The sequence below is a fragment of the Bison bison genome, unplaced genomic scaffold (genome assembly GCF_000754665.1).
Source record: "Bison bison bison isolate TAMUID 2011002044 unplaced genomic scaffold, Bison_UMD1.0 scf7180017864170, whole genome shotgun sequence".
NCBI lineage: Eukaryota > Metazoa > Chordata > Mammalia > Artiodactyla > Bovidae > Bison > Bison bison.
The window spans coordinates 251,475-270,062 of NW_011494742.1; the positions used below are offsets into that span (position 1 = coordinate 251,475).

The 18,588-nt window shown below is 45.1% G+C and overlaps 1 protein-coding gene across 1 annotated transcript in view; it reads left to right on the forward strand.

The window, feature by feature from the left end:
• The window catches only part of LOXHD1 (lipoxygenase homology domains 1), a 209,124-nt gene that overhangs the window by 170,865 nt on the left and 19,671 nt on the right, over window positions 1-18,588 (forward strand). Inside the window, 4 exon segments of the mRNA XM_010842013.1 lie at window positions 331-458; window positions 7,097-7,214; window positions 8,126-8,300; window positions 9,833-10,018. Coding sequence (XP_010840315.1) covers window positions 331-458; window positions 7,097-7,214; window positions 8,126-8,300; window positions 9,833-10,018 — 607 coding nt within the window.

An 18,588-nucleotide genomic window follows, 5' to 3' on the forward strand; every position in this document is an offset into this window, starting at 1 on the left:
GCAGCTGGGATGAACGGACTTAGGTTGGGTTTCTACAAACAAGGAGATTGGTTAATGCTGGGGCGATCGGTCATGTTCCCACTCCACATGTGTTCTCTCTCAGAAACTGAACTCCTCTCCAGCCCTGAGCCGGGCACAGTGGGGGACAGGGACAGTGACACGGCCTGGCTCTTGCTCTGCAGACACTCACAGTTGCTTAGTGGGAGGGCTTTTTTAGAGCCGTGGAGCTTGGAGGACGTGTTCTTTTGCCCCAGTGAGAGTGAAGTATAATAAATCGCCGGGGGTGGTGGTTGAGGCCAAAGCCCAGGACTCGCATCCCTCTCGGGACAGGTGCTCTACGAAATGACGGTGTGGACAGGGGACGTGGTGGGCGGTGGCACCGACTCCAGCATCTTTATGACCCTCTATGGCATCAACGGCAGCACAGAGGAAGTGCAACTGGACAAGAAGAAGGCCAGGTATCTGGGCGTGGCCGTGCCCCTTGCCCCTTTGCCCCTCCACACACCCAATCCTCCACCCTCCAGCCCCATCCTGCCTCCAGCCAGACTACCCTCTGACTCTCCCCTCATCCCCTGGGGCCTTCAAGCCTCCACGCTTCTGTCTGTGATTCCTCCCTCCTAGAATGCCTTTCATCCACGCTCTCTGTTGCAAGATCTTTCTGTTGCAAAGCCTAGCACAAATCTACCTTCTCTAGGAAGCCCTCCTTGATCAATCACTTCAGCCCACAGCCCTCTTCCCTTCCTTCCTTCTGTCACTGTGAAATGTTTATTGTAAGGTCTGGAGGTCAGTGGATAGCATTGTGTCATTGTGAATCTCCTGCTTTCATTCTTTTTACTGTAGTAATGTAACCTGTTCATATTAGGGGGAGGTGGCTGAAGGGAACACAGAAACCTACTCTATTTTTGGAACTTTCCTACAAGTTCAAAATGATTGCATAAAAGTGAAAAAAAAAAAACATTGAAATATTAAAAAACAATTGAACACCCATACCAGGCACTGTCTCAGACACTGGAGAGACAGTCCAACTGGGAAGAAAAGATGCTCAAACTCATGAAGTTTAGCACCTGAGGGGACCACAACAACAACACGGACACTGACGTGGGCTTATCTGGTGTTGGACGTTTCTCTAAGCCCTTTGAATGTATTGACACTTATTTCTACCTACGACTCTATGAGGATTGTTATTATCATCCCCATTTTACAGATGAGAAAACTGAGACACAGCAGAGTCCAGTCATGCTGTTAAAGGTCCCATAGCCAGTAAGCTTCGGCCCTGGACAGTGCACCCAGGTGGCCCCAGTCTTAAGCCTTAGGTTCTACTTCCTCTTAAGATAGTTATCAGTAATGACAGTACTGGTGGGCCTCTTTAGTCCTTCTAGAAAGGACCCGTCTGCGTCTTTCATTAAATCCCCAACTTAGTCCTAGGTTTTGTTTGGTTTTCTGTGTTCGGCCATTGTCCCCCAAACCATTCCTGACCCCTGATATCTTAAGCATCAGAGGGCAGAGACCCAGAACCCAAGCCTAAGGCTTGTGCAACCCACCCACAGCCACTCGCCTCTGAACCCACACTGCCGCCTCCCACAGATCTTGCCCAGCTTCTTAGCAATGTCTAAAACCCTTCCATGAAAGCTGGCGGGCAGAATCCTTTCTGAGCTCTCACAGCTCCCGCCTCTGGCCTTGCATGTGTCGGGCACTCAATAAGTACGTCTGGAAGGTGGCAGAGGTAAGGATGGGAGGGATGGTGCTTGCGGGGGATGAAGTTGCTGACGCTCTTGGCGGCCAGGTAGAGGCTTCTTCTCATGGACAGAGCAGTCCATGAGAGTGGGAACTCTGCTCATCTTACGCAGCTTGTGTCTGGGGCGATCCGATGAGAAGAGTTTTGGCCTCTCTTCTCTTAGCACTCCTATGCTCTCATTATGCAACTCCTGTTTCCTCCTGGAATTCTCTCCTGAGCTGTTCTCCCCTGATAGTGATTGTAATAATGGTTAACGTTCAATGAGCGCCTACTCCCTGCCAGGCACCATTGTAAGTGCTCTCTCTCTATATATATATAGAGAGAGAGAATATATACATATAATAATATTTATATTAACTACAATAATAATACAATTATATATATTAACTCACAACAAATAAAGTGCCTGAGGCACAGAAAAGTGAAGTAACTAACGCCCCAAGGTCACTCAGGTAATCAGCAGAGGAGCTGGGATTTGAACTCATGTAATTGTGGAAATAAAATGGAGGTCAAATGAGAACAGAGGCTGTATCTTTCCAGCTTGCTACAGCAAGAGTGTGAGCACCATCACTCGGTTTTGGCAGTGATCCTGAGGCCGAAGGCTCTCAGGATCCTGGAAAAGCTTCAGAGTGCAGCATTATTTGAGGCGTGGGAGAACTGGAGGAGAGCTAACTAGAATCAAGGCAGCTTATGTGATCGGATTCAGTTCAGTCACTCAGTTGTGTCCAATTCTTTGCAACCCCATGGACTGCAGCACGCCAGGCTTCCCTATCCATCACCAACTCCCGGAGTTTACTCAAACTCATGTGCATCGAGTCAGTGATGCAATCCAACCATCTCACCCTCTGTCGTCCCCTTCTCCTCCTGCCCCCAGTCTTTCCCAGCATCAGGATCTTTTCCAATGAGTCAGCTCTTCGCATCAGGTAGCCAAAGTATTGGAGTTTCAGCTTCAGCATCAGTCCTTTCAATGAATATTCAGGACTGATTTCCTTGAGGATTGACTGGTTGGATCTCCTTCCTGTCCAAGGAACTCTCAGGAGTCTTCTCCAAAACCACAGTTCAAAAGCATCAGTTCTTTGGTGCTCAGCTTTCTTTATAGTCCAACTCTCACATCCATACATGACTACTGGACAAACCGTAGCTTTGACCAGATGGACCTTTGTCAGCAAAGTGATGTCTCTGCATTTTAGTATGCTGTCTAGGTTGGTCATAGCTTTTCTTCCAAGGAGCAAGTGTCTTTTAATTTCATGGCTGCAGTGATTTTGGAGCCCAAAAAGATAAAGTCTATTACTGTTTCCATTGTTTTCCCATCTATTTGCCATGAAGTGATGGGACCGGATGCCATACTCTTAGTTTTCTGAATGTTGAGTGATTGGATAGGGGAGTATCTTTGGATTTATCTAGTTGGTCTTGAGTTGGGAGTGGGGGAAAATCAGGAAGGCAGATTTGACTGAGTCCTGAGCGTCGTGGGCCTGCTGCTGGCAAGGCTTCAGTCTGGCAGCCTGGGGTCGCTGCGGCAGAGCCAACGGGCAGAGCTCTGTTATCCTCTGCAGTCTGTGGTTGGCCTCCTCACTCTCTCACAGTCTTCCCCTCCATGATTTGACCTTAATCTCCAATCCAGCCCCAAATCCTTGGAATTTCTCGGATTAATTATCCCACGCCAACATTCCACCTTATTTTAGAGATGTGCATAATTGCTGGTGAGAGAGATAGACACTTCTTTTCTGGTAGTATCTAAACTCCAAAAATGCTTCTGAAAGTCACACCATTCTATAAATGCTTTGAGGCACCTTGTTAAAGAATTTTGTTTTTCTGCATTAAGATTTATGCTGTGAGAAGAGCCATCATTGCTTAAATACACTGGTTTGCAAGCTCAGGTTTCTTCTAATTCACTTTGAGATGGTGGTGAATTGACGTGGTATTCAAAGAGAAAAAAAGATACCCTCAAAAGGAAATGCTTAAACCTAAGGAATATGTCTCTAACAGTGGAATTTGAGGCAATTAGTGTTTCTAATGGAGATAGGGATTCCTTTAAGGCAAAGAGATGTTTTTCTGTAGAGGAAATTAAGTGCCTATAAGAAATCATCCTGAGGCCCAGTGGAAACCCCATGAACTAGGAAATTTTTTGGTCTGGAAGCAAACCAGATTCTCAGAACTCTGTTGGGTTTGCCCTTCAGAATGGCCCCTGGCTTCCACTATGTACAAATCTTCCCAGCTTCTTGGCAATGTCTAAAACTCTTCCATTAAAAACTTGCCCTTGCAGCCTAAGGCTTTGGGCCTGGTTAGCCTCAGGCTATCCTCCATCACGGAGACCACTGAGTGAGTGGCTGCTGGGCCCTTTTCCAAGGACATTCATTGATGGGTGGAGAACAGAAGGAAAGCAGAACAGGAAGGGAGAGAGAGGCAGCGAGAGCTGCTGAGCTCCTTGGGGTGGATAAGCAGGGTACAGCCTGGGCCTTCAGCAGCCCGTCCTTCTGAGCCAGAGGCAAGGGCACATGGCTCAGGGGTGGACCGCTTCTCCAGCAGTGGCCCCTCAATGCGGGAGCCCTCCCACATGTCAATGGCGTTGTCTTGCGAGGGTGTGGGGAAGCAGGAAAGAGGTGGCTGGTGAGGCGTAGAAGGATGAAGTTCCCTTTAGAATGTGGGCCTTTTACTCTGAGGAGACAGGTGTAATCGGGATTTAGCCTGCACTGAAGGACTAGGGGGGAAGTATAATCCAGTCTTCAGTTTTCTAAAAGAAAAAGCTTATTTCTCTCCCCCTTTTCCTTACACCTGCCTGACCATAAAATCTCCATAAAGGGGAGATTGTTGGTTAAATTCAGATAGTGACAATTAAAGAAAAAGATAAAGTGAAGAATTCTAATGTCCCTTTGATCTGCAACATTATACACCCAGCAAGAGTAAGGAATGAATGAATTGAAAAATTGTTGAGGTCTTTTAATGGACCGGAACCTGGTGGTCCAGAGTCGACAATGAGAAAGTGAAAGAAGGAGAGAGGCTAATATTTCCTGGGTTACACAGCCGGCTTTCGCGTTCCAGGAAATCAGCCAGAAACAGAGAGAGAGAGAAAGAAAGAAAGACACAGGGACCAAAGCGCTGATGGAGCAAAGGTGTTTTAATCAACATGGTGTGGGCATATATACTGTCTTACAAGGTAGTTATTCTCAGATAAAGATTAAAATTCCAGACTTACAAAACATAGGCGATCCATATTAAAGAGAGAGAGAGTTGTAAACAATCACTTTTATCGTATGGTTCATAAGAAGGAAGAGGGTACTTATCACCCTATTGAAAAACTAGCTGGATCCCTCAGCCCCGGGAGAGGCTTGCCTCTCCTCTTAATTCCTGAATATTCAGGAATTAATAAGGAACGGAGGATTCTTGACAGATCAAGAACAGCACACAGGAAGCCTCCTGTTAAATGCTTCCTGACATTTGAGAGAATCTCCACTTTGTGAGATGAGCTTGAGGGGAGTTTCTGAGAACTGCCTTCCAGTTTCCACATGACCAGGAGACAGACAATTTAAACTAGAGCAGGAGGAATTTACGGCAGACTTCTGGGAGAGTGTTTTTACTTCTAATAATCGCAAAGTGCATGAAGCAAGTCATCAGAAGGGATTAGGCTTCTGTTCCACTGCTTTGAAGACAAGGAGTAGTTAGTTTTTGGTTTGTAGCATTTGTAGTTCTAGCTCCCACTGGCTATGGCCTCTGTTTTTAAAAAATATGTTTGCTCAAGGAAGCATAAAATTGCCATGCAGTGTCATATCTTCAGTGATACCTGTGTTACCCCCAGGGGCTTATCAGCATCAGCAGCTGGAATCAGTGAGCAGTCAAGCAATGTCAGCACTGAAGATCGCATTATGCATGCAGCACTGTGAGAAGAGCAGTAGAAATAAAGATAGAGCATCGCTAAGATGATGCGGTCATTTCGGGAGAAAAGCAGTAATAGCAGCAAAAGCAATGCCACCTGCTGCTTTACAGTTATTAGTAGTGTTATCCAACCAAGGGCGGCTGCATTCAGTTGTGCATATCACTTCAGTTCAATTCAGTTGCTCAGTCACGTCCAACTCTTTGCAACCCCATGGACTGCAGCATGCCAGGCTTCCCTGTCCATCACCAACTCCCAGAGCATGCCCAAACTCATGTCCATCGAGTCGGTGAGGCCATCCAACCATCTCATCCTCTGTTGTCCCCTTCTCTTCCTGCCCTCAATCTTTCCCACCATCAGGGTCTTTTCCAATGAGTCCGTTCTTCACTTCATGTGGCCAAAGTATTGGAGTTTCGGCCTCAGCATCAGTCCTTCCAATGAATATACAGGACTGGTTTCCTTGAGGATGGACTGGTTGGATCTCCTTGCAGTCCAAGGGACTCTCAGGAGTCTTCTTCAACACCACAGTTCAAAAGCATCAATTCTTTGGTGCTCAGCTTTCTTCGCAATCCAACTCTCACATCCATACATGACCACTGGAAAAAACCATAGCTTTGACCAGACAGATGTTTGTTGGCAAAGTAATGTCTCTGCTTTTTAGTATGCTGTCTAGGTTGGTCATAGCTTTTCTTCTAAGGAGCAAGCATCTTATAAGTTCATGGCTGCAGTCACCATCTGCGGTGATTTTGGAGTCCAAAAAGTCCATTGTTTCCCCATCTATTTGCCATGAAGTAATGGGACCGGATGCCATGATCTTCATTTTTTGAATGTTGAGTTTTAAGCCAACTTTTTCACTCTCCTCTTTCACTTTCATGAAGAGGCTCTTTAGTTCTTCTTCACTTTCTGAAGGGTGATGTCATCTGTGTATCTGAGGTTATTGATATTCCTCCCAGCAATCTTGATTCCAGCTTGTGCTTCATCCAGCATTGTGAATATTGTGTAAAAAAGAAAAAGGTGAGTGGTACTGTCTAGAGTTGCACAGTGCACAACCTGCCCCACCATTCACAGCAGCCATGTCACTCATGAAGTCTCATTGCAAGCTTTGCAGATATGGAATTCTTTTCACATTTTAAATTGATTTCATATCCATTTGGTCCTCATAACAGTTTTATGAGATTGCAGGGACAGTGTCATTTTCCCCAGACTACAAACGAGGAAACCTAGTCCCAGAGAGGAACTGGGACTGTTCTACATGGTTAACACGATGAGATTAGGACCCAGAACTGGTAGCTATTGATTCAGGGCCATTTCTACCAGCAATTCACTTAACCTAGCCTTTCGAGAACACCTCTTGGTGCAAAAGACAGGCTACTGGGGAGTCACTGGGAGCTAAGAGGCCTCTTCTCTCCCTACCCCGAATATGTCTTTACCATGGCCTACCTCTTCACCTTGGCCAGCCTGCCTCCTTCGTGTCCCTCCTCTTCCATCCCCAGATTTGAGCGGGAGCAGAACGACACCTTCATCATGGAAATCCTGGACATTGCCCCATTCACCAAGATGAGGATCCGAATTGACGGCCTGGGCAGCCGGCCTGAGTGGTTCCTGGAGAGGGTAACATGGCGGGACCTTCACCTTCCCTTCCTCCCACTGCCCACCCCTACTTCCTGCTCCTTTGGGTTGTCAGCGGGGTTTGTTAACATGCAAATGTCACCTTAGAAGGTTGTTACCTGAGTCTGCCCCAGATAATATGCCCCTGGATGTGAATTAATCAGGGAACATAGTTTTATTTATTTGTACCCAGTCAAAACTGAATGAGCTGCCAGGGAATACAGCGTGCCTGGTCAGTGTAATGTGGACAGAGATCAGTGGGAGCTTCCTGGAGGGAGCAAGTTGGGAGGAGTGAGAGGGGAGCAGCAGGAACTGGGTGGTGAGGTTCCTATGGTGGGAACACAAGGCAGATGGTAGGGAGGCTCCCGGTTCCCCCACGGTCTCAGTGAGCGGGCTGCCTCTTCTTCTCTGAGCCGTCCTCTCATCCCTTATCCATCAAAGGCCATCTGTCCCGAGTCCCCTGAGGCTCTGCTCCCCTTGTCCAGCCTTTAGCAGGCTTTTCTTGAGCCAATAATACAGTGTTCCCTCCAAGGACAATCTGGCGAACTTGGGTCCACAGTCCTGGGGAGGCTGTGGCTGAAAGTGGTTTGGTTGGTCTATTTTTATGTCATTAATCCAGCAGAGATTCCTGGTGCACAGTTATAGGCCCTCCTTGGAAACGTATTTACATGAATTGCCCACTTCCAGCTCACCAAGTAAAGTTAGTCACAGCAGGGGCTTCAGACTCCATGCCAGGCCCTCAGGGTAGGGTCTTGTCCTAGAGAGGACCCTTTCCTCATGCCTCAAGTCTAAGAAGAAGTTGTCTCAGGCCTGGCATAGTGGGTTCCAGGGTCCAGACAAGGGGCCGCATTAGTGGCTGGGCAGTTGGTGGGGGTGAGGGAGGTGTTCACACACTGGCCGGTCTCCCTGCCCAGATCCTCCTGAAGAACATGAACACGGGAGACCTGACCATGTTCTACTACGGAGACTGGCTGTCCCAGCGGAAGGGCAAGAAGACGCTGGTGTGTGAGATGTGTGCCATCATCGACGGGGAGGAGATGATGGAGTGGACATCCTACACCGTCTCAGTGAAGACCAGTGATGTCCTGGGTGAGTCGGGGGTGGGGCGCTCCCTTCTGTGTTCACTGCCCACTCACCTGCCCTTCTCAAATTCTGGCTCAGGTCCCAAGCTCTGGTCAAGGCATTTTTCTTTGGTTAGCCTTTCAAAAGTAAGGCCAACTCATTTTCACAGAGTGTCATCTTCTACAAAGTATTCGTCCCCATGACTGATGTGGCTCTGTCCTTTCTGCATCAGGAAAATGGGAGAAAATGGTGCAGGAGTTTGGCTCAGAGACCCTCAGTCCTCTGCTGCCTCCTGAAACCCCTCAGCCAAGTGCTGTTCAGCATGGCTGCCCTTGGGCCCCTTCCCACATCCCTGTGCTTGGCCACCATCTTCTGTGCCGGCTTTGGCCTGGGATCTTAGGATAGGGTAAGTCCCTGAGCCCAAGTGTGAGTGACATTCAAGTGCAGCAGTGACAGCGAGGCTGTAACAGAGGCTGGCACAGGTGTACCTGGTGCTGGGAACCTACAGGAGGGCACCTTCCCTAGCTGGAGATCAGGGGCAAAAATCAGGGAGGGCTTCCCAGAGGTGGTGCCAAAGTGCAACCAGAAAGACAAACAGAAGCCAGTGAGGCAGATGGGACGCCAGAGGAAGGGCCTTTCAAGCAAAAGCACCAATGCATGCAGAGGCCTGCAACTGAAAGGGAAGCAGTGTGTGCTGCCTCCATCCCCTCAACCAGTTCTGTCCCCTGGGAGCTGGTGCAAGGACCCAGCAAACTCACTCACAGTACCTATAAATGGCAGTGAGGGATCCCCACTTGGCCCTGCTAGTTCACACTTTCAACAGGGAAGCTCTCCGGGCACAGTGATAGGCACCTCTTGCAAATGAAGCCAAAGAAATGAAGCTTTCCTAAATTGGCAGCTCAGGCATACATGGTGGGTCAGGACAGCTGGCAAGGCACCAGATTTGTGGCACTTCCTTTCTTCCTAAGAAAGAAGATTTCACTCTCTTTGCTCAAAGTTCCAAGTGTTCACTCATTTTCAAGTCCCTCATCCCTTCATGATGCGCTCTCAGAAAGTAATAAGTTCATTGATAATCACGGGGTATGTATCAGAAAAGTTTCAAGGGGTCATCTCTCCCAGAAGCCTTTTCTTTCCAACTGGGTCACTGCTTCTATTTGGCTTAAGCAGACAATGAGCAGCTCTAGTGTAGAATGTCAACCAGAGGCAGATGTGGGGACAAAGAACTTTCACATTGTATAGGAAGGTGTTTATTTCTAAACTGTAAAGCCAGTTTACATGGCGTGCCTTTAAGGATGGGTATATTTCCGCAGAATACATGAGTTCTTGTACCAAACCATCCACGCCTGCTAACCAGGACCCCAGTTAGCCCAACAGCATTTACAAGGCTCAAACGTAAGAGGAAGGATAGAGATGTAGACTGTTTCTGACCTCATCCCTGGCTTTGACAACTCTGAACTGGCCCACATGCACCCCTGGCTTCTCCCTGGATCCCAAGAGTGAGGCCAGAGCAAGAGGGCTGTGATTCAGAGAGGCCAGAGCCCTTGTCTTGTGCACCCCAGGAGCAGGCACCGATGCCAACGTGTTCATCATTATCTTCGGGGAGAATGGAGACAGCGGGACCCTGGCCCTGAAGCAGTCGGCCAACTGGAACAAGTTTGAGCGGAACAGCACCGACACGTTCAACTTCTCCGACATGCTGAGCCTGGGCCACCTCTGCAAGCTGAGAGTTTGGCACGACAACAAAGGTAGCTCAAGGTCAGGGTGGGGGAGGGCAGGCCGCAGCTCTTCACCTAAGCCCCTGCCCATCTCTCTGGCAGCGTGTGGATCCTTCCACCCTGGGGTGGCAGGAAACCGGAAACAGTAGATTGCTACCATTTCGATGTTTCCATCAGTTAGAAGAGCCGGTGTTTCACGACAAATATCAGTCCCTCCTTCTCACACCCCCCATCCCAGGGTAATGAGTAGCTCTTACTTTTTCTGAGATATCAGGGCATTAATTCTACTCAGTTCAGACATTAAAATTAAGAGGGGTATGGGGAGGAAAGGGCTATATCACCAAATTCCCTTCGGATGAATTTTCCATAAAGGATTATGCTTGTTTAGTTATAATAGCAAATCTAAAATTAGTCAAACTCAGTTATAAATATGAATGATGGGATAGGATATAAGCCAAACAAGAAATTTATCTTCAAAATGCCAAAGGAACACTTTGTTGCATCTGTAATTGTGATGAAGCTCATGTTCAATATTTCTTTCATTACTGCTTTGTTGTCGTCAGGCTGCTATGAACATTTTATTTCTGGCTTTGGGCCATTATGTTATACATTATACAATTGGAACACAGTTGTTAAATACTAAATGTTACCTCCTTAAGACACATTATTTTCTTGATTTATGCCATTCTAACTCACCCTCTTGTCTTCCATTGAAACTGGCTTTGACAAGGCAATTCACTCAAATCCTGTTCCAGTCTTCTCTGAGTCTCCCCCACGAGTGGCCCAGAGGTGTTCTGACTGTTGTATTGTCCTTACTTCTTTAGATCCTGGCAGAGAACCAATGTATCTGTCATGGTGACTGATGAAGCCTAATTTGGCAGCTTTAACATGCATTAAACAATTAAACATGTTTTCCATAACATGGGATAAGCTCTGATTAAACACAGAGAAAGCTCTCAGTCTTCAGAGCAATAAAATAATGAAGATTTGCACAGCCCTCAACTTTCAAATCTCAGTGTACCCACTCAGTCATTCACTGAGGGAACATTTACAGCGTTCACTATGTGCCTAGTGCTCTGTTAAGTACAAAAGATACAAGCACTTGACCTTTGTGACAGTCTTGTGAATGCTTGCCACAGAAGAACTTTATCATCTCTCTTTTCTACAACCAAGGAATATTGAGGCCCTGTAAGGTTTGAACAACTTACTCAGAAACACACAGCAAGAAATAAACATGACCGAAACTCAAATCCAAGTCTTCTGATGCTTTTTCTAGTAAACTCTGCTGGGGGCCAGCCCATCCTGCCAGTTCCATTCTGCCCAGCCAATGGGCCAATAGGTCAGAGAAGAAAAGATGAGGAGATGAGGGCAGCTTCTTCTACCTCTGTTCACTATGTCCTCCATACATATTGTCAGGGCATTGGGGGAGGACGTCTTCTCCAGAAAAGTGAGAGGAGATGCTTATTCCTCACCTGTCCATTCATTGTCCTTATAAGTCTATGTAAAGAAACATATTTGCAAAGTATTCTCAGAATATCGCTAATGAATCTTTATTCTTTCCTAACAAAGAGACAAAACAAAATCCATGAATTCTTTCTCACCCTCTCATTATCCGTTATGATTGTCTTAGACTTAGTAGGAGGTTGGCTGGTAGCTGAAAGTCTGACAGTTATGAGTCAGATTTATTAAGATCATCTTTTGCCCCAGAGAACTCAAAAGATCCGGATAAGCCGCTGCCCATGCCACTCAACAAATGAGTGTCAGGACAATCGCTTCAGTGTTTGATCAGGCTGCCATTGGCTCAGTAAAAGCACTGAGCCCCATTGTGTGTCTAATTAGAGTGATTTGACAGAGCAGATTGATGAGGGTGGGTGGAGATGAGGTCTGTCTACCCTAGCTTCCAGGCGTAGTTTCCTGTCGCAGTGTCCACACCAGAGGCAAACCACTGTTCAGGAAGTATATTCCCAGGAAGTGTGCCCCTTCCCTAATCAGAAAGAAGTACATTTTACTTCTGCACTGATACACACACTGGCAAGGCATTACTCTTGAGGGCAGGGGCCTTGCCTCATCCATATTCATCTTCATAAAGGTGCCTATGGCAGAGTGGAAACTCTTTAAATCTTAACTTAGTTGAGACTCCATGCCCTCCCACCCCCAGGAGAGAGCTGTGAAATACCAAGACCACAGCCCCTACCTCAGGAGCAACAGAGAAGCAAAGAGACTAGAACCTTGAGAAGGAAGAAATATTATTCCCAATGAGTCTGAACAATCCCCTCAAGGTTCAACCACAAGATGGGATCAGAGGTCGAGCAGCTACACCTCCTGGTCAGGTCAGAGAACTGGGTAGGGGAGAATTCCATGTAGACCATGATGACCTCCCTCACTTTTCTAAGACGGGAAGGCAATGTTAGGGCCATTTTTTATTTAAGGCCACTTTTAATATGAAGATTTCACTCTTCATATTAAAGTGAGGGTGAAGGGATGACCAGAAAGACTGAGGATGCCCTTATTAAAGATCACAGTTCTAGCTGCACACTCTACAGTCTTTGGAGTCATGTGTCTGTCCAGGGTGCTGACTTTACTCCAGCCTCTCTCAACTCTGGACTTTATCACTTGTTTCTAAGGTCTCCACCTTGGAGGCTGACTATTTTCAACCTAGACTGTTATAGATTTCTCTCAAGCTTGGCAAAATGGTTCAAACTTCCATACATTTCATCCTCAAGTCACAGCAATAAAAAGCAGATAATTGTTGATCCAAGATAAGAGTTCATCTCTGTCTCCTGCCTTCAAAAGCTGCTATCTCCAACTCCATATTATCTAACTCCACCTGACTAAACACCTGAAAGCCTACTGGTTCTTTGTCGCTTGGATGACTGTTCCTGTTGCTGCCCACACCTCAAAATCTGCCTTATTCTTTCTCAATCTGTTTCTCATCACAGACTTTCCAGAGTTCTCTTGGGCACTTGTGTTCTGTGTTGTATCCCTCCTTCCAAAGTATCTAGGAAAGCAAAGACTGACATATTTGAGAAAAGCGTTCCAGAAAGTCAAGCAGTAACATTTCAGGAGTCAGGGATAATGTTTGTCTTTAGTGATGGCTATGTATCCCTCCTTTGGGGCTTCCCAGGTGGCTCAGTGGTAAAGAATCCACCTGCCAATGCATAAAACACAGATGACATGGGTTTGATCCCTGGGTTGGGAAGATCTCCTGGAGTAGGAAATGGCAACCTGTTCCAGTATTCTTGCCTGGAAAATTTCATGGACAGAAGAGCCTGGTGTGCTACAGTCCATGGGGTCACAAAGAGTCAGACATGACTGAGCACACACACCATCCATTGTCCATTCATCATAGCTTTGCTCTACAAAGTTTCTGTAAACACTGAACCACTGCTGCTAAGAAAAACACAAGGTTAGGTTCCTGCAATCCTCTGATCACACATTTTCATCAACCAGTCAGTGCATAACCTTATTTTCTGTTGGGGAGGGGGCTTTCCTGGTGGCTCAGACAGTAAAGTATTTGCCTGCAATGCAGGAGACCCAGGTTTGATCCCTGGGTTGGGAAGATCCCCTGAAGAAGGGCATGGCAACCCACTCCACTATTCTTGCCTGGAGAATCCCATGGACAGAAGACCCTGGCGGGTTACAGTACATGGGGTCACAAAGAGTCAGAGCAACAAACACACACTGTTTAAAGATACTTCATATGGTATATATTGTTGATTTATTAACAGTGAACTCATGGCCATCAACACTATTGATGAGGATAAAGGAAAGTTATATGGCAAATCTATTTTCCCTGTAAGGCACATCACAGCCTGCTTGCACTTAGAAACACTAGACAGTTCTTTAGCACTATAACATAAAAATGTAAAAAAAAAATCCCACAGCACTAAGTAGATAACAAAAACACTTGTTCATAGTGTGAGAGCTGAAACAGGACTCAGAGCACCATCTTGTTTAACCTCAACTGGCAACATGTGAATTAGCGCAAAATTTTTTTTGCTGCTCTGCACATGTCCGTGTATAACTGTGAAAGGACTGTGAGTATTGATTTTAGAGCTACACATAAATTTTGTCAAGTAGGTGAATTTGCAAATATGGATACAGAAATAATAAGGTTCAACTTGATCTGTCCTTGAAAAGACAATATTTGAGCTAAGACCTAAAGAATTTATAGGAGTAGACATTTGGTGAGGTGTGGTGTTTATCAGAAATGAAGTGTGTTTGAAGCAGAATGAATAGAAAACATAAAAGCTCTAAAATATAAGAAAGACTGGTATGTTTCAGAAATGAAAGCACAGTTCAGAATGACGACAAAATAGGGAATGGGTGTGGGATCTAGAAAGTAGACGAGCATCAGGCCATGCAAGGTATTATAAGTCTTGTCAAGGATTGGGTCTTTATCCTAATTGTCCTGAGAAGCCATCAAAGGATCTCAGAACAGTAGTTATGTAGGGAAGATTATCATAGTGTCCGTGGGGAATAGGTTAGATGGAAAAGAAAGCAAACTTCAAAAGACTGGCTAAGAGATGATGGGAGATAACGATGCCCTGCACAATGATGGTAGCAGTGGGGAATGGAGAAAATGTAGAAAGATTTAAGAAATGCTTAAGCAGAAGGCTTATTAAAGGATTGGCTGAGAAGGAAAGTTGGCAAGAATGGTAAGGCTGCTAGAGGAGATTCTTCATCCTGACATGTTTAATTTAAAGGTCTGGGAGACATCTAGGAGTGATGGCTAGTAACAGTTGGGTCTGGAGCTCAGGAGTCAAACTAGTTGGGACATACTGATCTGAGATATTGATCTAAGAGTTGCTAGTGCAGAGACATCACTGAAGCCATGAGAGTGGGGAAATGAAGCTTCAGAAAAACAAGAGTGACCAAGAGCAGATTCTTGAGTACCCTCATGTTTGAGGTTAGAGAATAGAAGGGAAGGCAGAGGAGAAGGAGGAGGAAAGGGAGAGGGAAATGGGTTGCCTCAACATTTTTTCACTTCCTAAATGAATATGTTCAGGGAGATGGACCCTACCTATGAAACTATTGAGGACTGTTCACTGACCATGAAACCCAAAAATGTGGTGTGTTGGTTCATGATGCCAGAGTTTCCTGGGCATAAATTTAATAAAAAAGCTATGAAACCACATTTTTTTTTCAAATAGCAAAGCAATTTAAACTATTTTAAATGTTTATTTCTTCCTAGCAAATTCCCATAATCCCTTGTGAGAAATTTTGTTATGCAGCCAAACATTTAAGTCACTGTCACAGGGAGAAAGGAGGGAAGATAAACAGTCTTCCGTCCTTTGTGGATTTATGTTTATAAGATACAAATGTTCATCATTGCCTCTTAAGTACTCCTCCTCCTCACCTCCCACACACAGAATGTCAGGGAAACTTTCTCACCAGTCTCACTCTCTTTGTTTGCTGGTCCTTTTTGAGATGTGTAATTGCCTTTTTATTCCTGATTGTTACAGTCCATCCAGTGAATGGTATGATATGTATGAATTTGCAGCAATGAGAAGTCTCCAAGATGAACATCCATTTAAAAAGTTTTCTTTTCACTCTCTTCTCTTTCCTAGCTCTGCCATGATTACATCTCCCTGTTTATGATGAACAAACTCTCTGATGGACTAACCTCCTCACAGAAAGTTTTTCCTATTGCCTTACCTTACTTAAGCCCTCTCCCTGAATAGTCATCATATTTGTAACTACATGCTCAGTCTGGCTCCCTTACTTAACTAGCATCTCCATTCATTACTCTTCCCTAATGCCCCTCACACTGCCTGTAATGCAGTGGGGGCTTAATATAGAATTTATTTAATACCTCTGTTTCAAGCCCTCATATACCAACCCTGTTTTCTTATGCCTTTACCACAGGGAACCCACATTTCTTGTGGATCAAAATTTTTCCTTGTATCTTAATACTTTCAAAAAGTGGGTCCTGGTCATGAATTTCAGGGTCATCACTAGGTCCTATAATAATGGCTTTTCCCACTCCTTGGACACTATGCATATATCTAGACTTACTCAGCTTTCTACTTTCATTTTCCTTCTCTGCAAAAACCCTACACTCAAATTTATCTCATCCACGTCGAAACTCTGAAAGGAAAGGGAGACAGTTCAGCACCTTGGACAGCTCTAAAACCATCCACCCATCGTTTCTTGCTACTGCTTTGGTTTAGTTTGGCCTTGAAGTACAAAACAATGCAGGGCAAAGACTAACAGAGTTTTGTCAACAGAACACACTGGTCATAGCAAACACCCTCTTCCAACAACACAAGAGATAACTCTACACATGGACATCACCAGATGGTCAATACTGAAATCAAATTGATTATATTCTTTGCAGCTGAAGATGGAGAAGCTCTATATAGTCAGCAAAAACAAGACCTGGACCTTACTGTGACTCAGATCATGAGCTCCTTATTGCAAAAGTCAGACTTAAATTGAAGAAAGTGGGAAAAAAGACTAGACCATTCATGTATGACTTGTCAAATCCCTATGGTTATACAGTGGAGGTGACAGATAGATTTAAGGGATTAGATCTGGTATACAAAGTGCCTGAAGAACTATGGACAGAGATTCTTAACATTGTAAAGGGAGTGGAGACCAAAACCATCCCCTAGAAAAAGAAATACAAGAAGGCAAAGTGGTTGTCTGAAGAGGCTTTACAAATAGCTGAGAAAAGAAGAGAAGTGAAAGGCAAGGGAGAAAGGGAAAGATATACCCAGCTGAATAATTGGAGATATCAAGGAAACATTTCAGGCAAGGATGGGCACAATAAAGGACAGAAACGGTAAGGACCTAACAGAAAGAGAAGAGATTAAGAAGAACTGGTAAGAATACACAGAAGAATGATACAAAAAATTCTTAATAACCTGGATAATCATGATGGTGCGGTCACTAATCTAGAGTCAGACATGCTGGAGTGTGGAGTCAAGTGGGCCTTCAGAAGCATTACTACGAACAAAGCTAATGGAGATGATGGAATTCCAGCAGATCTATTTCAAATCCTAAAAGATGACGTTGTTAAAGTGCTGCACTTGATATGTCAGCAAATTTGAAAACTCAGCAGTGGCCACAGAGACTGGAAAATATCAGTTTTCATTCCAATCCCAAAGAAGGGCAATTCCAAAGAATGTTCAAACTACTGTACAATTTACGCTTATTTAACATGCTAGCAAGGTTATATTCAAAATCCTTCAAGTTAGCCTTCAGCTGCACATGAACTGAGAACTTCCAGATGTACAAACTGAGTTTAGAAAATGCAGAGGAACCAGAGATCGAATTGCCAACATTTGCTGGATCATAGAGAAAGCAAGGGAATTTCAGAAAAATATTTACATCTGCTTCATTGATTACGCTAAAGCCTTTGACTATGTAGATCACAACAAACTGTGGAAAATTCTGATGGGAATACTGTAATACCTTACTTGTCTCCTGAGATACCTGTATGCAGGTCAAGAAGCAACAGTTAGAACTGGACATGGAACAGTGGACTGGTTTAAAATTCAGGAAGGATTATGACAAGGCTGTATAGTCTCACGCTGTTTATTTAATTTGTGTGAAGACTGTGCATGCATACTAAGTTACTTCAGCCATATCTGAGTCTTTGTAACCCTGTACTGTAGCCTGCCAGGCTCCTCTGTCCGTGGGATTCTTTAGCCAAGAATACTGGAGTGGGCTGCCATGCCCTCCTCTGGGGGATCTTCCCAACCCAGGGATCAAGCCATGTCGCCTATGGCTCCTGCATTGCAGGTGGATTCTTTCCTTGCTGAGCCACTGCAGAAGCCCTATATGCAGATTACACCATGCAAAGCCAGACTGGATTTATCACAAGCTAGAGTCAAGATTGCTGGGAGAAACATCAGCAACCTCATATATGCAGATGATACCACTCTAGTGGCAGAAAGTGGAAAGGAACTAAAGAGCTTCTTGATGAGAGTGAAAGAGGAGAGTGAAAAAGCTGGCTTAACGCTCAACATTCAAAAAACTAAGATCCTGACATCCAGTCCCATTACCTCATGGCAAACAGAAGGGGGGAAAGTGGAAACAGTGACAGATTTTATTTTCTTGGGCTCCAAAATCACTGCAGACAGTGACTGCAGCCATGAAATTAAAAGACATTTGCTCCTTGGAAGGAAAGCTATGACAAACCTAGACAGTGTATTGAAAAACAGAGACCACTTTTCCAACAAAGATCTGTATGGTCAAAGCTATGGTTTTTCCAGTAGTCATGTATGGATGTGAGAGTTGGACCATGAAGAAGCCTGAGTGCCAAAGAATTGATGCTTTCGAACTGTGGTGTTGGAGAAGACTCTTGAAAGTCCGTTGGATTGCAAGGAGATCCAACCAGTCACTCCTAAAGGAAATCAATCCTGAATATTCATTGGAAGGACTGATGCTAAAGCTCCAATACTTTGGCCACCTCATGCGAAGAACTGACTCATTGGAAAAGACCCTGATGCTGGGAAAGACTGAAGGCACGAGGAGAAAAGCACAGCAGAAGATGAGATAGTTAGATAGCATCACTGACTCAATGGACTTGAACTTGAGCAAACTCCAGGAGATACTGAAGGACAGGGAAGCCCGGCATGCTGCAGTCCATG